The 27,820-nt window shown below is 36.3% G+C and overlaps 1 protein-coding gene across 2 annotated transcripts; it reads left to right on the top strand.

Moving 5' to 3' along the window:
* The first annotated feature begins 274 nt into the window (after positions 1–274).
* LOC115209691 (IQ calmodulin-binding motif-containing protein 1) lies at positions 275–27,784 on the top strand. 2 transcript variants are annotated; one of them, XM_029778174.2, is made up of 14 exons: positions 275–443; positions 4,611–4,770; positions 7,372–7,489; positions 11,033–11,132; positions 15,311–15,410; positions 16,410–16,505; positions 17,122–17,196; positions 17,796–17,904; positions 19,808–19,917; positions 21,397–21,539; positions 22,866–23,014; positions 24,912–25,043; positions 25,960–26,116; positions 27,129–27,784. In XM_029778174.2, the coding sequence occupies exons 1-14, from the start codon at positions 308–310 to the stop codon at positions 27,332–27,334; spliced, it is 1,791 nt and encodes a 596-aa protein (XP_029634034.1). In that variant the 5' UTR covers positions 275–307; the 3' UTR covers positions 27,335–27,784. The 2 variants fall into 2 exon arrangements, with proteins under 2 accessions (XP_029634034.1, XP_036357132.1); XM_036501239.1 differs by lacking the exon at positions 27,129–27,784 and having other exon boundaries at positions 24,912–25,047; positions 25,960–26,113.
* Positions 27,785–27,820: the final 36 nt, after the last annotated feature.

A 27,820-nucleotide genomic window follows, 5' to 3' on the forward strand; every position in this document is an offset into this window, starting at 1 on the left:
ACCTCATGAATTATTAAAACTCAGGCAAAATACCAGAAAAATTAAAACAGTACGAGAGAGTAAAAATAATACCAGTAATAAAACCCTGTTTTTTTTGTGTTGTTTTCTTTTTACTTCTCATTTTCTCTTTTTAATAGTAAAACATCATTCAAAAACATTAATCAATAGAACAATAAAGTTGTCATCTTTGAAAAGTTTTAAGAGAAAGTTTTCAAAAAAAAAGTTTTTTAATGCGAAACTAAGGCTTTTTCTTTTCCTTGAAGTTTGAGAAATCCTTAACAACAACAAATATTTGAATTAAGCGTGTATGATGGAGACAGCTTGTTCACACTCCGAATTGGATTATCGAATAAAACAATGGGAGAAAAAATTGAGAGATTTATCGTTAGAAATTGTAAAATCTGGCAATAAAAAAATCCCTTGTCTGTTATTGCAAGTTAAAAGTAAGTTTGAAATTGTGTCTATTTTTTAGCGACAGATTAACTGTTGCTTTCGAACCCAGTTTATATGTCTGCATATGATATAATATTTGATATATATATATACACACACACACACATACACACATACACACACACACACACACCACACACACACACACACATATATATATATATATATATATATATATATATATATATATATATATATATTAGACACACAAAATGCATCCTGGACACTCGCTAAAAATGCACATACACTACTTATAGTTTATATTCACATTATATTTTGTAATGATCCATATTATTAGGTATCAGAGTCTTTCATCCTGCACAGCATGGATAGACATTAAAATAGCTTATAACAATTTGTTAGAAAATTGGTTAAAATTCAGTAGCAAGTAGAAGTTCCAATATTATTAGACTTATGCTCTCAGCACATATCATACGATAGGTACTATATTTATTACTTTTATTTATCTCAAGTTATTTTGGCAACATTTTTTCTTTTTTTCGTTTTGTATCACGATTAAAAAACCAAACACAAAAGAAAATATAAAGTTTATTACAGAAACGTTGTCAACGTGGGGAGAAAGAAAAACGATAACAAATGACTGCATAAGACTACAGCAGCTGGTTGGTTACCATAGAAGCTGTATGGCGCTATATGTTAATGTTTAGCTAAGAAAGCAGAAAGACTAGCGGTATTTGATTATAGCGTGCCACTTCCACTGGATTGAAATAGGTGAATTTTCAACTTTCTTCTGTCCGCGATACACTAAATAACATACAAAAAGTGTCACGACAGACCATTAGCTTTTAAAAAGTTTTATAACTTTTACTTGTTTTAGCTATTTGACTGCGGCTATACTGGAGCACCGCCTCTTTTTTTTTTTTTAAGCTTGATGCCTATTGTATCGTTTTCTTTTGCCGAACTGCTAATTTATGGGAACAAAGACCATGTTGATAGATGGAAGTGGATGTTAAAACGATGAAGAAGAAGAGAGTGATGTAGACGATACACACACACACACACACACACACACACACACATACATATATATATATATATATATATATATATATATATATATATAAAAGCACCCACTACACTCACGGAGTGGTTGGCGTTAGGAAGGGCATCCAGCTGTAGAAACACTGCCAGATAAGACTGGAGCCTGGTGCAGCCTTCTGGCTTCCCAGATCCCCGGTCGAACCGTCCAACCCATGCTAGCATGGAGAACGGACTTTAAACGATGATGATGATATATATATATATATATATATATATATATATATATATATATATATATATATATATATATATATAGCGAAGGCGCATGGCTCAATGGTTTGAACGTCAAGCTTACGACCGTAAGGTTGTGAGTTCAATTCCCAGACTGCTGCATGTTGTATTCTTGAGCAAAACACTTTATTTCACGTGGTGCTACTTATATATATATATAAGTGAGGATGGTTTTAAAACTGAATGGAAGGTAGCAAGTTTAGCTTTTTTACCAATCTCTCCTCTTCTGAGGATTGAATGCTGGAACTGTGTCAGCACCTGCAATTCTAACATCCATTTCAGCCTCCTGCTTTCCATCTCTTGGATAAGAGCGAAGGTACTTAAATTTTTTCACTTGTCTCAGTAACATGTAGACTGCACTGGGAAGGCTTTCTTGAGAGAACCAATGTCTCATTCTTCACAGCATCAATTCTCATCCCTGCTTTGCAGCACTTGGCAGCAAACCCATTCAGTCCATGCTGGAGATCAGCTTCTGATGAGCCAAGTAGCACCATGTTATCTGCAAATATCAGCCACTGATCCTACATTAGCTGATTGTAATACCTCTTATATAACAGAAGTGGGATCTTGCATGTCAATCCAGTTCATAAAAATTAAGTAAAGTCCAACACCTACATTGAAAGGCTTCAACTTAGTACCCAAGTAAAATTACTTCATAGAACCTTCAGAGGAACTGCATTTTGGTTGCTTGTATTCATATCCATACTTTTCAGTTATTACCCAAGATTTCCCTTCTTCTTGTGGACAAAGGTGCAACTAGGATTGAAAACTAACTCACAGTGACTGAAGTGCTCAGATATAGCAAGGTCACTGAAGATGATGAAATTTGACCTGAGATGCTAAAAGTCTTAAGTGGAGAAGATATTCTCTGACTGAGTCATGTATGCCAGGTCACTTGGACATCTGGAAAGACACCAAAATAGTGGCATTCCATGGTGATAACCCCAATTTTCAAAAAAGCAGCTAAGAGAGAGTACACTAAATATAGAGGTATTTCCTTGTTGAGCCACCCAGTAACATCTAGAAAAGAGATGTAGAGAAATTGTCAAGCCAAGCTTTCTGATGAACAGTGTGGTTTCCATCCTGGATGCAGCATAACTGACCAAATATTCACTCTGCAGCTGGTCTTTGATATGGGAATATTGCCAAGAGATGCATGCTTGTTTTGTAGATCTCAAAAGTGCATGTGACCACATACCAACGGGCATACTGTGGATGATTTTACTAGAGTTCAGAATTAATAGGCAGTTTTTGGCTATCATTAAGTCCCTATATGAATGCCCAGAGATTTGTGTTCAGGTAACTGGGAGTGAGCATATAACATTTTCTATGACAATATTATACTATTTCCTAAGGTGGCGGCGAGCTGCCAGAAACGGTAGCATGTCGGGTGAAATGCCTAACAGTATTTCATCTGTCTTTACGTTCTGAGTTCAAATTCTGCCATGGTTGACTTTGCCTTTCATCCTTTCGGGGTCAATAAATTAAGTATCAGTTGCATACTGGGGTCGATCTAATTGACTGGCTCCCCTCCCCAAAAATTTCAAGCTTTGTGCCTAAAGTAGAAAAGAATGATTAACATACCAAGCAAAATACTTAATGGCATTTCATCCCTTTCAGGGTTGATAAATTAAGTACCAGTTGAGTATTGGGGTCAATCTTATCAACCTATCCCTCCCCTGAAATTGTTGGCCTTGTGCCAAAACTTGAAAGCAGAATTATTAGCATGCCAAGCAAAATGCTTAGTGACATTTTGTTTATCTTTACATTCTGAGTTCAAATTCCACGAGGCTTTTGGGGGGTCAATAACATAAGTACCAGTGGAGTACAGGCAGTGGGAGGGGTCTAATTGACTACTCTCTCCCCCAAAATTTGAAGCCAATATTATACTATTCCTTGTACTGTAGATTGGTTGAATCATTAAACCATTAGACAATATTCTTCGCAGTATTTAGTCAGTAATTGCTTTTATATTCACAGTTCAAATCCCACCTGGATCAGCTTTGTTTTTCATCCAGGATCAGTTAAATAAAGTACTTCTGGAGTTGATTTACTCAACCATCACTTTCCCCAAAATTTGTATCTTTGTGCCAATATTATAAATCAGTTATACAAATATTAGTTTCAAATTTTAGCTAAAGGCCAGCAATTTAAAGGGAAGGGGTTATATCAACCCTAGTATCCAATTGGTACTTATTTCATCGACCCCAAAAGGATGAATGGCAAAGTCAGCCCAGGTAGAATTTGAACTCAACAAAAAGTCATGAAACGCTTAGCAGCATTTCACTTGGCATGGTAACAACTCTGCCAACTCACTACCTAATCAGTTATACAATATTACAATTCCTTCAAGGCAGTGAGCTGGCAGAAACGTTAGCACACCGGGCAAAATGCTTAGCGGGATTTCGTCTGTCTTTATATTCTGTGTTCAAATTCTGCTGAGGTTGACTTTGCCTTTCATCCTTTCAGGCTCAATAAATTAGGTACCAGTTGCATAATAGGGATCAATCTAATTAACTGGCCTTCTCCTCTAAAATTTTGGGCCTTGTGCCAAGAGTAGAAAAGAATAATATATAGCACCAGTCAAGTCCTGACATCATTTTAATCAACTATATGCTTCCCTATATATGTGTTGCCTAGTATCAATATTATGCTATTTGAACTGGCAGAAACATTAGCCTGCTGGGCAAAATGTTTAGCGGTATTTCATGTCTTTATGTTCTGAGTTCAAATTCCACCATGGTCAATAAATTAAATACCAGTTGCATACTGGAGTCAATCTAATCGACTGGCTCCCTCCCCAAAATTTTCGGGCCTTGTGCCTAGAGTAGAAAATAATATTATACTATTTCTTATTCTTACAGGTTATTTGGATGATGAACAACTCCATACGAAAGAATATCCAGCCATTAAGAAGTTACTATGGAAATATAAATTCTTCCAGGCAATCCTTGTATTTCTAAAACGAGATTACAGGGTTGATGGAGGATGGACAACAGCAGCAAAACTTTCGAAACTTCTCAGGTAAAATTAAGCTTATCTTTTACTTGTTTCAGTCATTGGATTGTAGCCATGCTGGGGCACCACCTTGAAGGGTTTGGTCAAGCAGATTGATCCAAGTACTTGCTTTTTTTTAAAGCCTGGTATTTATTCTTTCAGTCTCTTTTGCCAGACTGCTAAGTTACTGAGACATAAACAAACCAACACCAGTTTCAAGCAGTTGTTTGGGACAAATACAAACACACACACACACACATGCGTGTGTGTATTTATATACATAAACATACACACATACACAAAATAGGCTTCTCTCAGTTTTCATGTACCAAATCCGATTGTAAGACTTTGATTGACCCAGGGCAATAGTAGAAGACACTTGCCCGAGGTGCTGCACTGCAGGACTGAACCCAGTACCACATGGTTGGGAAGTGAGCTTCTTAACCAACAGCTGCAGCTATGTCAATTAATGTTTTACTTTTTTTTTCTTTTGTATTATGCGTGTGTGTTATTAACTGCTTAATTTAAGCAGAGTACCAAATATATCTCATGGCATTATGTAATTTCTGTTCTGAGTCCAAGTCTTACCAAAACCTTCTTTAATTATGATTCCATCAATATCAAGAATGTTTTAAAAGAATATTAGACCAAGCTTTAGTATTTTACCGGTACTTTATTTTATCGACAGGGAAAGAATAAAAGGCAATGTTCACCTCATTGGTAATCAAACTCAGAACATCAAGGGCCATAGCTAAATATCAAAAGCATTTATGTAGTGCTCCAGTGATTCTACTAGTCCAGCGCTTTTCAGCCCTCTTGGATTGTTGCTTAATTCCAGGTCAACACTAATGAAACGGACCTAAAATCAAAGGCATCCCAATCAAGACCATCCTGTTAGTGTGTGTGTGCGCACGCACACACACACAGAGAAGCAGGTGCTGAAAAGCTCCTGGCTCTAGGTAAAAGAAAATACAGGAGGATCAGTTAATTACGATTTTGATGATGATGATTCTCCTCTCAGATTCAAACACTTATTGCAGCAGCCCTTCAGTTTTTCTTAAACTGTAAAAGAATTCAGAAGGTTAGGCCTTCAACCAGGTCTTTCAAAACACCCTTAAAGTCAGGAACTTTTCAGCATTCCCTCATGTGTATATATATATTCTTTTACTTGTTTCAATCATTTGACTGTGGCCATGCTTGAGCCCCACCTTGAACCACACAGCCACACCTGCACCTATATATATCTTTTATCTTTCATCTTTTACATGTTTCAGTTATGAGACTGCTGCCATGCTGGGGTACTACCCTGAAGCCTGATACTTATTCTATCAGCCTCTTTTGCTGAACCATTAAGTTACAGGGACATAAACACACCAACATCGGTTGTCAAGCAGTGGTGGGAGACAGACACAAAGACACACACATACACACACACACACACATACATATATGATGGGCTTTTTTCAGTTTCCATCAACCAAATTTACTCACAAAGCTTTGGATGGCCCAAGGCTATAGCAGAAGACACTTGCCCTAGGTGCTACACAGTGGGACTGAACCCAGAGGCATGTGATTGAGAAGCAAACTTTTTGTCACACGCCCTTGCCTGCACCTATGTATATCATCTAGAACTTACTTGGAGATTACACCAATATCACATTAACAATGTCGTTGCTCACCTGATCATTGAAATTAAGCACTGTCAAGCCTAATTAGTACTTAAACTGGTGACTGCTTCAGAAATTTAGAAACTGTAAACATTAATTTAGTCACAGACATAGCTGTGTGATTAAGAAGAAGTTTGCTTTGCACTACTTGGTCTGAGATTCAATGAGACTGCATAGTACCTTGGATATGTGTCTTCAGCTGTGGCCTCAGGCTGAGGTGTGTATGTATATATATATATATATCATCATCATCGTTTAGCATCCGCTTTCCATGCTAGCATGGGTTGGATGGTTCAACTGGGGTCTGGGAAGCCAGAAGGCTGCACCAGGCCCAGTCTGATCTGGCAATGTTTCTACGGCTGGATGCCCTTCCTAACGCCAACCACTCCGTGAGTGTAGTGGGTGCTTTTTACGTGCCAGACAAGGCTGGCAAACGGCCATGATCAAATGGTGCTTTTTACGTGCCACCAGCACGGAGGCCAGGCAAGGCTGGCAACGGCCACGATCGGATGGTGCTTTTTACGTGCCACCAGCACAGAGGCCAGTCGAGGCAGCGCTGGCAACGGCCACGTTCGGATGGTTCTCTTATGTGCCACCGGCGCTGGTATCACAGCTACAATTTCCGTTGATGTTGATTGATTTTGATTTTGATTTTGATTTTGATTCTCACTTGCCTCAACAGGTCTTCACAAGTCCAGTCTGTTTTGGCTTGGTTTTTTGTATGGCTGGATACCCTTCTTAATGCCAACCACTTCACACAGTTTAGTGGGTACCTATTACATGTCATCACCATCCTCACATATTTTCTTCTATAGACAGACAGACAGATAGTCATATACATAAACATAAATATATATCCATAGAAAAAAAACATGTGAGGATGAGGATAGGGAAAAGAGAAATTTCTTAAAGGTATAAATGTAATTTGTGTAACTCACGAACATTTTTATTTGTTTTCTAGTCAAATATGCACTGGTGTTGACTTTGCTGACTCAGTGGAATTCAAGGATGACTGTCTTCCAACTGCAGACAGAAATATGCTTATGTTGGCAGTGAGAATACACGATGATCTGATGGAGGTAGGTAAAAATCAAAAGATTTAAGAATTAACTCAAACAATTAAGTGCTGCACTGTGTCACAAAAATTCATTTATGCAATGAATTTTTTTTTTTCGTTTTATCTATTATCTATTTTATCTGTTAGCCATAGGTGCAGATGTGACTGTGTGGTAAGAAGTTTGCTTCCCAACTGGTTGGTTCTGGGTTCCATCCCACTGCATGGCACCTTGAGCAAATGTTTCCTACTATAGCCCCTGACTGACCAAAGCTTTGTGAGTAGATCTGGTAGACAGGAACCAAGGAAGACCCATTGTGTGTGTGTGTGTTTGTCTGTGTGTGTGTATGTGTGTGCGTGTGTGTGTGTGTGTGTGTGTGTGTGTGCATCCCACAGCTTGACAAGTGTTGGTTTGTTCATGTTCGCTAACTTAGCAGTTTGGCAAAAAGAGACCAATAGAATAAGCACCAGGATTAGAAATAAAAGTACTGGGGGTCGATTTGTTTCACGAAATCCTTCAAGGCAATACCCCAGCTTGGCCGCAGTCTAATGACTGAAACAAGTAAAGGATATAAAATAAAAGAATTCAGGAGTGGGAGGGCAATTCTCCTGACTCTTTAAGGGTTTGCAGGACTGGTGGGAAGGAAGGAAAAAGGTATCATCAGACTGGAGACCTGGATTCCGCTAAAGGAATTCACGGTGCCAGATCGTAGTTATTAAACCGGATGACGGATTAAAGGTTAGAAGATTAGTATCCTACTCACTGCATCAAACGTTTATCTCATCAAGAAACGAGTTACGCAAGGGAAATAACTCTTTCCATCAGTATCTATGTAAGTAGGCTCATCTGTATGGAGTAACCTAACATTAAGGAGTGGAACGTACAGTATCCCGTAATTTAGATCATCTCAAAATCCTTTTTATCGCTACTTAAACTTCCTGTGACTAAAAAAGTGTTTATTAAGTATTTTTATATTAATCGCATAAACAAGAGAATTTTAGTTTTGCAAAACTAATGTATCTAGTGTGGAACACCTGGGAAAATGATCTTTTATTGAATCGTTTGAAAGTTAAGGAACTGTTTTTTTTTTCCTTTAACCTTGCCATGGTCAGTGTTCTATAAACAATATAATATTCTATATATGGCCACCTCCTGATGCTTACTTTTGGTTTTGTTTAAATATGTATGTAATATGTACTTTTGGTTAAATATGTATGTAAAAGTTAAAAAATAAATGTAATTTATTAGAAAAATAACATCTCAGAGAGAAGCTTAACCGATCTCCCTATGCTATACTCTCAGTACATAAATATACTAGATATACCTTCACCCTTTCTGGTGTATTAGTTACTTCTTTTTCCATTTATCACTACACCCTCAGTATGGCCCTAGGAAGTGAGTGGAAAAAATAACCACCAAAGTGGCATATAAGCCAAATGAGTCCAAGTCATTTGCAAATTTTAGATGAAGGTCTAGAAATATTGTTGATGGATTTGAGAAGTTTGCTGTTTCAAACTGCTACGAACTAATGAAAAAATACATTGATATAATGCACGAACTTCGATAACGGTTATGTTTTTAATACATGTTTGAAAGAAAATTCATTCTTCATATATTGACCCAGGTTCAATTCCTGCCATGGGAATACATTCTTTTATAGTTGAAAGGATTAATGCCACTAGGGATGATAAAATAAGTACCAACTGAGTACTGGGGGTTGACGTAATCGACTTATCCTCACCTCCCTCGAAGTTGCTGGCCTTGTACCAAAATATTAAACCGCTGTTGTTGTTGTTAAGGTACTGAGCTGGCAGAATCTTTAGCATGCTAGACAAAATGCTTAGCAGCATTTCTTCTGTCTTTATGTTCTGTGTTCAAATTCTGCCGAGATCAGCTTTGCCTTTCATCCCTTCGGGGTTGATAAAATAAGTACAAATCAAGCACTGGGATTGATATAAATAACTAGCCACCTCCCCTAAAATTTCAGGCTTTGTGACTATAGTAGAAAGAATTATTATTATTGGGGTTATCCTTCAGATCTCTGAAGATGATCAGCTTTATACTTCATGAGTCCTGGGTGGCTAATTAGGCCAATTTTGGCTTAGAATTCATAGTTACATTGGAGGCACATAATCACAGAGTCAAGACTCAGTGGAATTCATGCTTCCTATGCAACCCTCCTCTTTTTAGCTTCTCTGGTCATATCATTATACTTCAGAGTAGAAAGTACTTCACCACAGTGACTGATCTTGAGCAAGATGTTCCCAGGTAGACTGCTCTGAAATACACATTTTCAAGATCGTCTTCAGCATGTCTTTGGGTTAGCTCCATTCCCACACACATACATCAGTCACATAAACACAAATACACACACAATCACTTAAACTGGCCATTTTCACACTCTCCTGCCTTCAACAACCACTTTCTCTGTCTCTCCACTTCCAGTCACTTCAGCCATGTAACGACACCGGCTTTTCTTGGACTTATTTTTTCTTTCTCTCCAGACTTTTCCTCTTTCTGATGAAGAACCATGCTCAGAATGTCACATAACCCCTCTTTTCTTTTCCATCTTAAACTGAGCATCATTCACTGTGTATGTCCTTTTGACTTTTGATGTTTTTTTTTCCCCATTTCTGTTTTTATTTTTGATTTTCTTTGCATATGTACATACATGTTTTGTAGGCGCGGGCATGGCTGTGTGGAAAGGGAGCTTGCTTCCTAGCTACATGGTTTCGGGTTCAGTCCCACTGCGTGGCACTTCAGGCAAATGTCTTCTGCTATAGCCCCAGGCCGACCGAAGCTTTGTGATTGAATTTGGTAGGCAGAAGTTACTGCCGTGTGTGTATATGTGTGTGTAGGTGCTTGTGTCTCCGAGAGAGAGAGGGATATATATATATATATATATATATATATATATATCATCATCTTCATCATCATTGTTTAACATCTGCCTTCCATGCTGGCACAGGATGGACAGTTTGAGAGGAGCCAGCCAGGCATTTGACTGCACCAGACTTCTGTGTCTGTTTTGGCATGGTTTTTATGACTGGGTGCCCTTTCTAACACCAACCACCCTGCAGAGTGGATTGAGTACTTTTTGCATGGCACCAGTACTGGCAGTCACCAAGTAACTTGTAAGACAAGGAATCCTTGAGAATGAAAATGTGAATATTACAACAACGCTGATATGTATATATTATACATACATATAGAACATATATTTTCAGTTATAACAATCGTAGAAACTTAACTCTGAAGCTGTAAACATGAAAACTAGTAAGTAATTAGTGTTTCATTTAAATCTAAAATTTTAGTTTATTACATTAAACTAGATACAAATTGATAATATTTTTATGTAAATCTTCAGTTTAATTTTATTTTAATTATTATTATGTTTATATAAATTTACAAATTTCATATGCTTATATATATATTTATATATATTTACATACATATATATATCTTGCCCTATACTCTGATTTTTTCTCTTCATTGCCTTTTCATATAAATATCAAGCTGATTTGTTTCCCTTTATCTGAAACATTCATCTATCATTTTTGTTTACAGAGCTCTTTAAATGCAAGAGATGTTCTTATCAATGACTTCAGGACAGTATCAGATGCACTGATCTATCTGACAAGTGGTTACGCTTTCTTAGTTAAACCAGGTAAGGAACGTATGCATACATGTGTGTTGTGTATTGTGTGTGTGTGTGAGAGAGAGAGAGAGAGAGAGAGAGAGAAACGAAGATGAAGGGAGAATAACAGTTCAATACATGCTATAAATGTTTCAATAGCATGGCAATGTATTTGCAATCAGTCTATTAAATTAACCAAAATTGCCATCCATTTCCCCAGGCATTTCAGAACCATCAGAAGAAAGAAATTGACGTGTGTGTGTGTACTGAGTGCAGTGAACTGACTGTCATCTAAATTATGCAAAAATGAAAATAACACTGGCATCTCATTTTAACAGATATATTCACTACAATAGCATAAGAATATCTTGAAATGCTAAAGAGTAAATTTATTCAATAAAATCGTCATTGGCTTCAATCATGGCCTCCAGACGACTTTGGAATCTCCTGCAACTCTTCTGAATGGTCTCCTTATTTAAGTTGGTGAATGCTGCCATAATCCTTGCCTTCAGTTTATCTTTGGTGTTACAAGGAGTTTTGTTGGTCTCTCATTTGACTGCATCCCACACATAATAATCAAGGGAGTTGCAATCTGGGGAGTTAGGTGGCCAAATGTTAGGGGTGATGTGGTCACAGAAATTGTCTGACAGCCATCACTGGGTTCTCCTACTTGTGTGACATGGTGCAGAGTCCTATTGCCAGATCTTGACCCAAAACAGTACTACCTCCTCCAGGTACTTGATGTAGGCCTCTGTGTTGAGTCTGAGGCTGTATAGGAAGATGAATGGAGGCATAACGTTACCATAACTAGTAGTCACTCCAAACACCATGATGTTGATTGGATGTTTATTTTTTATCACTCTCAGTACATGTCCTCAGATTGACACCCAAACACACTGAAATGTTTGTATTGGAGTTTCTGGTGTGAATGCTAAGTAGTACAGCAGGTCGTTTCCAAATTTCTGGCATAGTGAATTGTGTCATGCTGTTTCTCTCACAGACGGTGCCCAACTGACCCTACTATACTTGTAGTTGAAAAAATCAAAAACAAACAAGTGTGTTGCTCAAGGACACAACGCGTCGCCTGGAATCGAACTCACGACCTTACAATCGTGAGCCGAATGTCCTAACCACTAAGCCACGTGCCTTCACATGAATGAAAGTGATGCTCAACCCATTTGGTGAGAGTCATATATATATTTTTAATTACACTTTGACTCAGCTTCATATGACTTAAAGTTTCATGGGTGCGTAGGACCCATGCAAGTTCTCTGACTAATGTAAGCATGGAAGTGAGGACCTTAAAATGATAATACTCTTACAATACACACTCACACACATACATGTGCGTGTATTTAATCCGGTTTCAATTCATGCTTGAATACATTTCCACTTCATATACTTCACTAATCACACTGTGACTCACTATTTTATTCTTCCTAATGTTTTAAGCTACCAAGAGAAGACATCGAGAAACAACTCTAGTACAGCGCCATAGCGTTCTATATCCAGGGAGGGGCATGCTGATTTTTAAAATTTACGTGTGTGTGTGTGTGTGGTTGATTGATTAGAATTATGGCTATAAAAAAAATCCTAATTTGGCTATGCCAATTTGTCCGTTCCTTTCCTATCCCGCATAAGCCCTCCCCACTCCCACTGCATGGCCTGCCGCTTCCTATGACACACACTGCATCAGATAATGTAGTTCTCCATACTTCTGAAAAGATGGGATGATTACGGCTGGAGGACTTTTGATATCTGCTTGATCACGCCTGGAATTAACAACCATCAACTAGCACAGTTGTCTCCCTTGCATTCGTTTTATTTATTCTTTTACTTGTTTCAGTCATTTGACTGCGGCCATGCTGGAGCATCGCCTTTAGTCCAACAAATCGACCCCAGGACTTATTCTTTGTAAGCCTAGTACTTATTCTATCGGACTCTTTTGCCGAACCGTTAAGTTACGGGAACGTAAACACACCAACATCGGTTGTCAAGAGACGGGGGTGAAGAGACAAACACAAATACACAAATATATATCATCATCATTTAACGTCCGATTTCCATGCTAGCATGGGTTGGACGGTTCGACCGGGGTCTGGCAAGCTATGGAGGCTGCACCAGACTCTAGTCTGATTTGGCAGTGTTTCTACAGCTGGATGCCCTTCCTAATGCCAACCACTCCATTATATATATATATATATAACGTAAAAAGCATTACTCACCTCGCCTGTGCTTGTGCCTTATAAAAAGCACTAAGTCCACACTGCTGAGTGGTTGGTGTTAGGAAGGGTATCCAGCTGTAAAAATCCTGCCAAAACTGTCACAGAAGTCTGGTGCGGGCTTTGGTCTGGCCAGCATGGAACTAAATGATGATGATGATATATATATATGTATGTATACGATGGGCTTCTTTCAGTTTCTGCCTACCAAATCAACTCACAAGATTTTAGTCAGCCCGAAGCTATAATAGAAGACATTTGCCCAAGGTGTTACACTGTGGGACTGAACCCAGAATCTATTTATTTATCTTTTTATCTGTTTCAGTCATTGGTTTGCAATCATACTGAAGGGTCTAATGGAGCAAATTGACCCCAGTATTTATTTTAAAGCCTGATACTCATTCCGCTGATATCCTTTGCCAAACCACTAAGTTATGGTGACATAAACAAGCCATTAATGGTATTCAAACAGTAGTGGGAAGCAAAGACTCACACCACCATTTGACAACCGGTGATAGCGTGTTTATGTCCTGTAACTTGCCAGTTCAGCAAGTTACAGGAGTTGATTCTACCTGTTTTATATGTTCAAACTGGCCAGATCCAGCCTCTCACACCTACCCTACAATATCTTTCTAAAACACCAGTTCTCAAGCAGTGGTAGGGGACAAACACAGACACAAAAACACACACATAGACATATATATATATGTAAAAGATAAAATGAATGGTTTTTACCTGGTAGCTTACTGGTAAAGCATGATCACTTTCACAGTGTTCATTAAGTATCTGGTTAATGAGAGATGGAAAATGCAAGAGTTTTTATTAATCATGACAATTGTTTCGATACATCTAGCATTGATCCCTCATTGGTGGGATACTTAACAACTGATTCAGGAGCATCCAACAGTGTAGATGTGTTTCTTCAGGTGATAAACAGATACAACTTGTTAAAATAACAGTTCCGCAATGTATGTTCTCAGTTCTTGTGAAGTAAAGCAGCAAATTAAAGGATATAACTTCATTTATATAGAAGATCAATTATAAAATAAGCTATATCCTTTAATTTGCTGCTTTTCTTCACAAGAACTGAGAACATACATTGCAGAACTTATTTTAATGTATTGTATTTGTTTATCCCCTGAAGAGACACATCAGCACTGTCAAATGCTCCTGAACTAGTAGTTAGGCATCCTACCTGTTAGGGATCAATGCTAGATGTGTCAAAACAATTGTAGTGATTAATAAAAACTCTTGTATCTTCCATCTCTCATTAACCAGATATATATATATATGTATGTGTGTGTGTGTATATATATATATATATATATATACATATATATATATATATACATATATATATATATATATACATATATATATATATTATATATATATATAATATATATATATATATATATATATATATATACAGAGTTGGCCAAAAGTCACCCAACAGTAAATCAAAATTCCATAAATCATCATCCTGTAATTCTGTTCTGGCACAAATGGAAAAATGAGTTGCTCAAGAAGGACTTCAGTTTGAAGTATTTTCGTGATGTTTCATATTTTGATGCTTTTATTAAATTCATTCAGTTGTTAAACATAAATAAATCTTGGAATTAAATGGTTTTGATTTACTGTCAAGTGACTTTTGGCCAACTCTATATACGTATATATATATATATATATATATATATATGATGGGCTTCTTTCAGTTTCCATCTACCAAATCCACTCACAAAGCTTTGGTCAGTTCAAGGCTATAGTAGAAGACACTTACCCAAGGTGCCATGCAGTGGGACTGAACCCAGAACCAAGTGGCTGGGAAGCAAGCTTCTTACCACACAGCCACACCTGATGATATCATATACAAACTCTTAATTACATTCCACAGAGTAACCTGCATATTAAAATGTTGAATATGACCTTACTCAAAATATATTATATACAACTGCTTCATGCAAATTTATTTACTTTATATTTCAGTTCTAACGGATGAAAATTTGCTGAAGCTGCTGATGACTGATGATGTTGTTATTGGAACAGAAATCATCAATTTAATTCGTACCATATTGCGCCTAAATTGGTATGGTTTATTCTTCGCTTTTATTCTTCATTCTCAACCTTCACTTCATATGTGTGACTTAAAAGCCACACATATGATGACCTGTTATATGGTACCATTTTGGTGCCATCTAGCAGGTCATCAAGGCCAGTGATGGCAAACCTATGGCACATCTGTCAGCAGTGATATTGCAAGATTTTAGTTGACACCCATTGAGCTTTAAAAACGAAAAAAATCGCCGCCGTTATAAAAAGTTTACCAAAAACAAAAATACATAATATATACATATACAAAGACACAGACATAATATACACATATACACAGATATGATATACACATATACATAGACACAGACATGGTTGTGTGGTTAAGAAGTTGGCTTTGCAACCATGTGGTTTCAGGTTCAGTCCCACTGCACAGCATGTTACTCTTCTACTTTAGCCCTTGGTCAACCAACATTTTGTAAATGAATTTGGCAGATCAAAACTGAAAGCCCATCATTTATACATATACATGTGTGTGTGATTGTTTATATTCTATGATTGCACAAAAAATCTTGCACTATAATCAAAGCTGCCTATTGGCATTTCCCTGTCCACAAATCACCTGGTAGCTTTGCACTTTCAAAGTTAGGTGGAATGAAGGCAGTGCCCCAGCTTGGCCTGTCCAAAGACTGAAACAAGTAGAAGATAAATATAAAAAAAGATATATATATATATTTCTCTCCTAAACTTTCCTAATACACCTTGATCTTGTCATGGGATTATTACCTTCCTTTAACATGTTATGTTTACTGCAAAAAATACCACAGAATTTCTAAGCAATTTCACACCCACACTGAGTCAACTTCCAAAGAGCTTATATGTAAAATAACCAAACATTATTCACTGATTCTTCTTAGTTTTAATTTTTCCAACTGTACCATGCCATTCAATATAGATTTTATTTTCTTCATCAATTCTTGACAATAAAAAAAATGTTTTTTATCTGTTTTATGTGTCTTTGTTTTACACTTCCCAGGCATGTACTCAAGCAATTGGATAGCAAAATTATCCATACTTTTCTTGATGAAATCATATACAAACTGTCAGTTTACACAGAACCTAAAATTCAAATGTAAGTCAAGTTATCCTATTTGTCTTTTTGTCACTTTTTGTTCTTCTCATAATACTAAATGGTATTTGATATGTTTTAGGCAAATGATGAAACTAAGGAAATGAAAGCTTGATTACCTGAGTGATTTAGTGAGGGATTTTTCTTCCTTATGCGTGGAAAATATCGATAAGGCTACATATAGACAAGATGAGCATATTGCATTGTCAAGGTTGATTAGAATTCCACATCTCTGCAAACACCTTCCACTGTGACCAACTTTTCAAACTAATGAGGAACCATTTTTATACCTTTTTCTTTGGAACTTTTTTCTCAAGAAGACAATCGTGGTGGTGGCAGTGATGCTACCAATCTCCTGGAGGAAACTATATTTCGGTTCATTTTCGAAATTGTTAATACTGTCTGTCAGTTACAATTTCTGAAAGAAGCATCACCAATATTTCAGCGACAGGAGTGAGATTTGAACTCAGAATGCATATAGCCAGAACAGATACAACATGTTCCGTAATCCAATGCTCTAACAATTCCACCAATTCATATCACATTTGACCAACCCATACTAGCATGGAACATGGATGCTAAATGATGATGATAATGATCTTCTTCTTCTTCTTTACAGAGCTTCCTGCAACTGTATTTTAGAATTCTGTGAACATTATCCTGCTCTTATAGATTTGTTGTGCACAAAATACAAGTAAGTCACTTTTATAGACCTAACCTTAGTTTACGGCAAAGTTTGTGGGTAAATGGATGGTAGTGATGGCCTTACTAACTTACATTGTAATATTTTTTGGGGATAATGTAGGGCTCCTAACCCTACACTTACCACCCTTCTCCTTCTTTTTGAACCAAGCTTGGGGCCAGCTATGGCAGAGTAAGAAACGAATGAAATATTGAGTAATGTGGTCATAGATCTATTGTGCTGAGGAAAAGATGGGATGGTCAGAGTTAGAGGAATTTTGATCGTAGAGCTACTAAATCACACTGATCTGGGGTTAAGTAACAGAAGAAGCATCTTTATTCAGCATGATAAATTAAATGGCAAATCTGCCTTATGAAGCCTTTTCATTTCAGGGATACACATGGAGGCTCACTTTTTGATGCAAATAAAAGAGGGATTAATTCTTTTTTTCCAAGAACATTAGTAATACAACACAATTGAACCACTCTAATCAGAAGTTAAAATTTTACAAATGCGAAACATATTTCTTTATAAATATATTTTTACATGGTAATCCTTTGAGTATACCTATGAACATGTGTATACCATGCAATTTCTTTATTTCCTTCTAGAGGTCTACGCATAATTCTCATGAAGCAGGCTGAAAAAATCCATTGCAGAGAACTGAAGCCTCTTCTGGTATTACTAAATGCTGGTTCTTCTGAACGAGTCCAAAAGCAGGTGAGAGCATGTTGAAAAATATAACATTTTTATTACTTACCTTTTTAAGTTTGTATGGTATACAAAAGGTAGCAAGCTGACAGGATTGTTAGCCCTCTGAACAAAATACTTAGTGGTATTTCATCTGCCTTTGCATTTTGTGTTCAAATTCCATTGAGGTCAACTTTGCCTTTCATTCTTTGAGAGCCAATGAAATAAGTACCAGTTGAGCACTGGAGTTGATGTAATCAACTAGCCTACTCCTCCAAAATTTCAGACCTTGTGCCTATCATAGAAAGGACTTAACAATATTAATTTTGTAGCATTTGTCATACTCATTTCCTCTAAAATAGACTGTGTAGAATAGCCTGCCTGTATATCAGGGGTGGTTACAGGCACTTAAGCTAGAGCATGTAATTTAAAAACTCAGACTATTATAACAGAGACGGGATACATATAGCATGCATTTACCTTCTTGTCAGGTGTCTCTCATAAAAATGAAATATATCAAAATCACATTCATGTATTAGGTCATCCCATAAATAATGAGGGTTTTTTTTATACTTCTTTTATTTTTCAAAATTAAGATAAATTAAGTTCTTTTTTAATCTAAAATATACTCTCTTTCATTTTATACAATACCCTTCCATCTATTTGGTAGACTTGCAGAGCCCCTCTTCCAAAATACATGATGAAAAATACTCCTCCAGTACTGTTCTGACCTTGTCTACAGAATTCCTATTTTTTTCCACTCAAATGATTTCGAAGACTGCGAAACAAATGATAATCAGATGTAAACACCATTTGAGCATAGCCTTTGCCTGTACTACCTGACTGGCCCTCGTGCCGGTGGCACGTAAAAGCACCCACTACATTCTCAGAGTGGTTGGCGTTAGGAAGAGCATCCAGCTGTAGAAACTCTGCCAGATCAGATTGGAGCCTGGTGCAGCCGTCTGGTTTGCCAGCCCTCAGTGAAATTGTCCAACCCATGCTAGCATGGAAAGCGGACGTTAAACGATGATGATGATGATAGCTCACCGGACTTCAATCAACTAGACTATTACATATGGGACACAGTACCATATGAGATAGGTCAATCAACACCCCCATAACACCATACAATCTCTCCAGTCTGCTATAAGCAGCAATGCTTCCAACCCCATATTCTTTTCTACTCTAGGCACAAGGCCCAAAATTTTGTTGGGGGAGCCAGTCAATTAAATCGACCCCAATATGCAACTGGTACTTAATTTATTGACCCCCAAAAGCTTCCAACCTCATATTGAAGCAGCCACTGATGTTAAATGGTGGATTCATTGAATAGGGGTGATAAGAAGATTCTCAAGATTGTTTGTAGCAAATTGTTTTCAAATGCAACTTTTCTTTGATGAGCTATGTGTATTTAAAAAAAAAATCTGATGCACCCTACATGCATGCATGGATAGATGGATAGTTTGTTTGTTTCCTTCCTTTCTCAAGACAGTAGAGTATTCTTTAGGAAGATTTGCATGCCATTTCTAGCAGGTTCAGCAACCATACAGAGTGTCCCTGAATAGTTCATTCATGTGTTATTGGTATTCATTGTATCTGATTCCTTTATATTCATATTTGAGACAAAGGTTAGTGGAAATAATCAAGCCATTTGAGCAACAAACTCAATAAAATTACAGTATTTGTTGGAGAGAGAGGACCCCCCATCTCTCTCTCTCTCTTTCTCACACACACACATGTTCCAGTTCAGCAGAAATTAATCTTACCTTTTATTCCACTAGAATCAATAAGAATAATACCAAATCAATTCAGAGTACAATCTATACGAAATATAATTAGCTTTCTCTTTAGTCAAAATATTCGGGATGTATGGTCTGTTTTATTTTGTCTTTTATTTTTATCCTATCATAAACTCTCTTGATCTGTGTTTTAGAAACATCATCAGGCAGTTGAAAAGATTCAGAGTGCTTGGAGAGGATATATAACCCGGAAAAAACTGAAGAAAGCAAATGAAGCAATAAGCAAGCTTCAAAAATGTTATTTGTAAGTGTTCTTTCCATTCTACTTCTTTGCTTATTTAACTATAGGTGTTGTTATTAGATGCGAGAAAAGACCAGATATTCTTGTATACAGGTCAAAAATCTCACTGTAACAACTTCAGCACATCCATTGGCCTTGAAATGTCAAGTCGCATTACCCTCCTGGCAGAATCAGTCAATAACTTCAGAAGTTGAAGCAGCTGGAAATAGATCTGTCTTGAACATATTCAAATTCAAGATTATGGATAAAGGATTATTAAGAGTTTGGCACTGAGCCTTGATGCAAACAGCTTTGTGTTAATCAAAGTGAATCTTCCACTGACATGGAGCATGATGCAGTCCTGTGACACACCAGATCCTGTCAAACCATCCAACCCATGCCACTATGGAAAGCAAACATTAAATGATCATGATGTTGTTGTTGTTGTTGTAGATGATGATGATTAATATTATTATTATTATTATTATTACAACAACAACAACAACATAAGCCAAAATACCTTGTGTTGTTTATTCCAGCTCTCTGCTGAGTTCAAAACCAGCTATGGTCAACCTTGTCTTTCATCCTTTCAGGCTGATAAAACACAGAACCAGTCCAGAATTATGGATTGGCAGAATTGTTGAATCATTGAATAAGATGCCTTGTGGTATTTGTTTGCAATATATATATCTCTTTTTACTCTTTTACTTGTTTCAGTCATTTGACTGTGGCCATGCTGAAGCACCTCCTTTAATCAAGCAACTCGACCCCGGGACTTATTCTTTTGTAAGCCCAGTACTTATTCTATCGGTCTCTTTTGCCGAACCGCTAAGTGACGGGGACGTAAACACACCAGCATCGGTTGTCAAGCAATGCTAGGGGGACAAACACAGACACACAAACACACACATATATATATACATATATACGACAGGCTTCTTTCTACCAAATCCACTCACAAGGCATTGTTCGGCCCGGGGTTATAGCAGAAGACACTTGCCCAAGATGCCACGCAGTGGGACTGAACCGGAACCATGTGGTTGGTAAGCAAGCTACTTACCACACAGCCACTCCTGCGCCTATATATATATATATATATGTATGTATATGTATCATCTTGACAATAAGACAAGTGGGGGAACATTTTTTTTATAGGGAATCTTTGAATATGGGTATAAGAATCAAGTCCGTAATATAAAAGAGAAGTATGTCTTGAAGGAGCTACCTAGTGATATGAAAGCATCTAAGTTGAGTATCCAGTTCATTTCTTACATATTACTGGATCAGTATTTACTTTATTTTTAAGGCAGTAAAACCCATATTATATGCTATTCCATTGAAACTATAGGCACTTGGAAATTGTACTAAGGAAACATAGAAACTGTCTTACCTAAAAAGTACATACTATACTAAAAGTAAACCAAAAATTGTTTAGGGTACAGGAACTTCAGAAAATGATTTGCCGTCTTCAATTCAATTTAACTGTGTTATTTTTTATTTTAGATCACGCAAAGAAACCAGAGAGAAAGAACAAGAGAATCTACGAGAATTATCTCAGAAGAATGAACAAATGCAATCTTTCCAATTGCTCAAAATGCGTTCATTTCGAGAAAAGCAATTGCAAAAGATGGAACTAACTCCAGCCTGTTAGTTTATTGGTATTTATATTACCGTTTTCAAGTGTAATCATAGTGTGGGCATTAAAAATGTAGACAGCCAATTTGATAGAGCATAAGATGAGAGGTCAGTGGTTTGCACCCAGTTCATTAACATTTCATTTTGTTTATAGCTAAGACATCTATGTCGACTGAGCAGAATTAGCATCAAAATATTCCAACCAATCCTGTCTTTTTACTTCTTTTCTGAGACATATTTAGGAGTATAGTATCTTTTGTGTTTTTAAGACAGTAAGCTTTGATGTGAGGAAAATTCGAATGCTATTTCTTGTACTGGACAAGGATTCCTGATTATTTTTCCTATTTTTTTTACTTAATTTTTGAGAGCGGTCGGGTTCATTTTTAGTATTCTTGTTTGTGAGAGCATTTGAGTTTATTTCAGATATTCTCATTTTAAAAATCATCTCTGGCTAAACCTTGAGAGGACATTGGTGTTGCCTTGGTGGAAGTTTGTGCTCTCTGAGTGCTCATGTTCACATTGTTTTGAATTTATCATGCATTATCTTGTAGCTTCAAGATTTTGAAGATGATGAGTTTGTTTTTAGAATTACATTGTATTGTAGGTGTGAAAGACTAGATCTAGCCAGTTTGAATGAAAAAATAGTTAAAGTATTTGAGCCAAAGATAGACGGTTTAAATGCTAAAGGGTTAATCAAAATAATCTGCTGGGTTTTTCTTCCTTTTTTTTTTTGTGAACAAGCATGTTTATAAAATGCCATTCAGTGAAAGATGGAGCTAAACTAATAGAAGTGTAAGAACTACTAATATAGAATTTCCCCTAATTGTTAGAATGTTGCTTAGCACAGCACATCTTTTAGCAACAACTAAGACACTTAATTCCTCAAAGCAGCAACTAACCACCACAGAAGCAGTCACAGTGCTTTAATCAGAAAAGAAGTTGAATGATCACACTGGTCTCATCTAAACGTCATTAGTAAATACACTGCATTAATCATTCCTGTAGTTATTAACTCAAATATTTAACCTAAGACAGATTAACTAATGAGGCTGTGGGACTAACCTTTTTGTATCTCTTTCTTTTTTTTTGTTCCATGCGTGTTCCAAAATATAAGGGAAAATACTTATGTCTAGCTTCCTAAATATTAAACTGACAAAAGAGTTATCTCCCTTAAACACTAACTTTCGTTAAAACAACATCGATTGCTAGTGCCGAATTCACGAGATAATGGTGTCGATATTTTTACATTTTATTTCATTTACTTATTTTCGTTTGAATTAAAATGAATATATATATATATGTATGTATGTATAATTTATGATTTTAATTTAATACAGATCAAATCCTTAAATATCAAGCTGAAGAAATGGAGAATGCAGCTATTTGTATACAGAAGAATTGGAGAGGCTATCGAATTAGATGTCAGCAGAGTAAATTTCATACTGAATATAAACAGCGTAGAGCAGCTATTATAATCCAGAGAGCAGTGAGTCCAAAATTATTCAATTTTTGTGGTAGAATGTATAGACAAATTTTGAAACTTCTTTTTAATAAAATCAATTTTAAAAAAACCAAATGATCAAAATCATTTTCTCATGTCACATCCCATACACACACATCACTAGAATCGATATTTACAAAAAACATTCTTAAGTGGTTAGTAAAATCATAAACACCTAACCGAATATCCGAAAAAAATATGTTTATGTATTTGTTTTGCCAGATTCCTGATGTGAAATCCTGTGTTGAAACGGATATTGTTATATTTCAGGATGGTCATTTTCATTTTTCTTGTCAAATAAACACACACACTATATATTTATTCTTCACTTGTTTATTATTCTTATTTTATGGCCATTGTCTGGAAATTTTTCGTCACACATCCTGTGACAAAAGATTTCCAGACAATGGACATAAAATAAGAGCAATAATAAACAAGAACGAATATATAGTGTGTGTGTTTATTTGGCGAGAAAAAAGAAAATGACCATCCCAAGATATAACAATAAAGAAGAAATACTTCTAGTTTATATCTATCTTAAGATGAATGTCTGGTTAGGGTGCCAAATATTGTGGTATTAGCCTTGAGAGGTTTTCTCATATAGACCTATGATGCATAAAAGCACAGACATGTATTGTAGCAAATGAGAATTGTCTGCTATGGGTGTCAGAACTGCCTGATCCTGTGATCTCTGCCTACTGGACTTCCTCAGTAAAAGGAGTCCAGTGACTGCATACCAGCCAAATATTACAACCATGATATATAGAATTTTCGTGTCTTTTTAGTAACTGGTGTCACAAATAGCCAGTAGGCTTATTTTAAAATAACTGTTAGCAACAGAAGCAGTATTAATACCAAGAGTAATCTTTATATCCAAATATATTAAGTGGAAGTTGTATTAGAACTGAATATTGCATTATTAGCTATAATTGTCTGTGATGGGCACCTGCACCTATATGAGAAGATCTCTCAAGGCTAACACTGCAATATGCAGCATTCTTGCAAGACATACGCATTAAGTTGGATATTAAGATTGCCGTTTGGTACTACTACAAATTCCATTGCTAATAATTAGCTGTTGTTTAGTTACAGATCAGCCTTGATTGAGCTATGATCAAAAGAATTTCAACCATAACTTCCGTCTTTATATTTCATAGACAGTATATTCAGAAGATTATCCAATGTGTTGTTCATTTCAAGAGTAGTAGAGTCATTTGAGAAAGCTTTGGCTGCTGTTTCTAGCAGACTGAACTACAGCAGAGCCTCCCTTTTTGATGCAGTAGTTGTTGACGTAAAATTTAGCACAAACTTGAAAATGAAAAGCCCTATCCAAATATAAACTGTCGTTTCTGTATGAGTGCATCTCATCTATTTTGCCATTGTTGCACAGGTCAGACGGATTTTCTATGGCTGGATGCCCTTCCTGTTGCCAACTTTCACTTAATTCTAAGCTTGGTAGTATTTTCAGATGATCAGACATATTTTTCACAGAAGAGTAGAAATGAATGACATGCCATGATGTCAAAACATAAGGATCCACACATATACATATACACACACACATGGAGGGTTTCATTTCAATTTCCATCTTCCAAATCCATTCACAAAAGCTTTGGTCAGTCTAGTGTTGTAGTCAAATACATTTGCCCAAAGTGCTGCACAGTAGAACTGAATCTAAAACCACATAGCTAGGAAGTAAGCTTCTTAACCATACAGCTGTACCCATGTGTGTTTCAAATGATGTGCTATTTGTACTATTAGTATTTCCCGCTTTCTCTTTTTTACATGTGTAGTAACTTACTGATTTTATGCTGATAATTCATCATATTTTTGTTTCAATACATTCTTCTTTTGTATATGTGTGCATTACCATCTTTAAAAGGTAAGGAGATGGCTTAAAAGGACCAAGTCAAATATATCTCTTATCCCAACCAAATTGAAACCACAAACACTTACTGAAGAACGAAGAACAGTAGTACAGCAGCAAATAACTGACTGGAGAGAGATTCATTCAGTAAGTGAACACAATTTTTTAAATACATTAAGCTTTGTTTTTGTCTTTATGAAGTCTAGTCATGTAGTATATTATTCAGGTATCAGCAAATTAGCTTGGAAGTAAGAGCACATACTTGTGTTCTATTGAAGCAAAACTCTATATACCTTTCAGGAATAACAAGAGATGAGTGACAAGGCAAAATGTTTGCTGTACAGTTTGTGGAAAATTAACTTTCAAATTTGATTTGTCCAGCATCAAAATCTTATCTAGTACATTTAGAACAAATTTAATCTTTTAAATAACAATACTAATAATTACTAGCTGGACCCATGAAAAATTCACAAAAAATATAATAAAAAATGTAAGCATCTATAAATTGTGTGCAGGTGCCAAGAGAAATGTTTCTATATTGTGACAGTCAAAGGCAGCGAGCTAGTAGAATAGCTAGCACACTGTCGAAATGCTTAGTGGTATTTCGTCTGTTGCTACGTTCTGAGTTCAAATTCCGCCGGTCGACTTTGACTTTCATCCTTTCGGGGTCAATTAAATAAGTAGCAGTCAGGCACTGGGGGGGTCGATATAATCGACTTAATCCATTTGTCTGTCCTTGTTTGTCCTCTGTGTTTATCCCCTGTGGGTAGTAAAGAAATAGGCATTTCGTCTGTCTTTACAATTCTGAGTTCAATTTCTGCTTGACCTTTGGGGGTCAATAAATTAAGTACCAGTTACATACTGGAGTTGATTGGCCTTTAATTTATCAACTCCTGAAAAGATGAAAGGCGAAGTTGATCTTGGCGTTATTTGAACTCAAAACGTAAGGACAGACGAAATGCTGCTAAGCATTTTGACCAGCGTGCTAACATTTCTGCCAGCTTCCCACCTTAATAATAGTAATGTAGTATTTTCTGAAGGGTTTATGTTTTTCTTTTCCTAGAAAAAACTGGGTTCCTTTGAAGAGCAGAAACGTCTTCATCAGAAAGCTAGTGAGCTTCTGCAGCAGTTCTACAACAGCCTACAAGCATCCCGGAAACGATTACTACACAATAAAGCTTTGCTTGCTAGACTAGATGTAGATTCAGAGTCTTTAATCAGTGAGTATCACCTATTAACACTGCTGGATTCATTACATTAGCATATACTATTCTTCTGATCAACTAAACGTCATAGTACAAAACCTTTTTTTCTCCCATATGAAAACATAGCAAGTGAGGCTCAATTATTTCACCCAAGTCATCTTACATTTTTAATCAAAAGAAAAATAGGATTAACTCCCTTTGTTTTATTTTCTTGATAATCGAAGGGAAAGGGATCCACCAGTCTAAATATAAAATTATTTCTATGAAATATGTCTGTTTACATGATTAGGACAAAATTCAAAACCATAATTTTTAGACAACCTGTCCTTAACTACTATGTTAAATCGTTAACCTTTGTTTTATTGCTAGACCTAAAAAAAAGAAAATTATCTTTCAGTGACTTACAGCTGGAGGACAATAATTGCTCTAAAGAAAAAAAAATGGTTTGACATGAAGTGATAAGTCCAAGAGGACTGCACGAAGTTCTAGTGTCTACTTTGACATGGATTAATGCTCTTCCTAATATCGGCCACTTTACTGAATGAACTGAGTTTTTTGTGGCTTCAGCACCATTTAGGCCACCAATAACTCACACAAGATTTCATTGGTGCTGGAACCACATTGCTAAAATCTGGTAGCTTTATGCTTTCAAGTACAAGTGAAATGACAACTTCTTTACTTGAAAAACAAGGATTATTACAAGAATGGCACCTAGCTATAAAACAAACTGTCATGACTTCAACTCAATAAACACTGACCTAAGCCTTCATCTTTAGAAATACATTCCACTGAAACTTATTAAACATTAACCATATACTCTTAGTGAACCTTTTATGCACATTCGTAAACAAATCGTTAACCTTTGTTTTATTGCTAGACCTAAAAAAGAAAATTGTCAGTTGTAATAATCAGGTTTAAAATATTATCCACGTTGAATTATTTTGGTGAATCTAATTAGCTAAAGGAATGTTTCAATGTGTACTACTCATTTAATCTACTTCAAGCTTTAAAATCTCTTACGTTACAGATGCACCAAAACTTGAATCAGTAACAGAAAAAGATATTGACATTTACTCCAGTCCTTCGCTGCCTATATCAACAAAGGCTAAAATTGCACATAAAAAGGCACTGAAAAAAATAGCTGCACCTTGGTGGCAGAAATTGGAAGATTCTGATGAAGAAGAGGATATTGCACTAAATGACACCTCTGACTGTGAAGTACAAAACTTGTAGAAACAAGTTGAAAAGTAAATGTTTGGTTCCATAAACAGTTACATCCTGCTGTCAGTTTCCCAGTTCTTATAGGAAAGACTAGCTTTGGATGGTACATAAGCTATCATACTCTAAATTTCCTATTCCACAAGAGAGGGAAACGTGCATAATCTACTATAGACCTGAAACAGAAAGCTAAAATTGAAGACTCGCAATATGTCAAGTGAATTCAAGTCCGAATGAGGAGCTGTTTCAGACATTTTGAAATGACATTTCATTAGTTGTCACATACTCTACCTTGTAGACTTTATTGTGAAAGACAATAAAGCGATACAAATTTTATACATCACAACCTTAATATATTCATTGCTCATTTGGACAGACATTTAAATATATTAAAAATATATTTAAGCACATATGAAAGAAATAACTGTACCAGTGGACTACTGAAAAATAAAAGGTGAGAAGCAATCACTTTTTTTTCTTTCTTTCAATCAAAGGATTGCA

Source organism: Octopus sinensis, linkage group LG3 (genome assembly GCF_006345805.1).
Source record: "Octopus sinensis linkage group LG3, ASM634580v1, whole genome shotgun sequence".
NCBI lineage: Eukaryota > Metazoa > Mollusca > Cephalopoda > Octopoda > Octopodidae > Octopus > Octopus sinensis.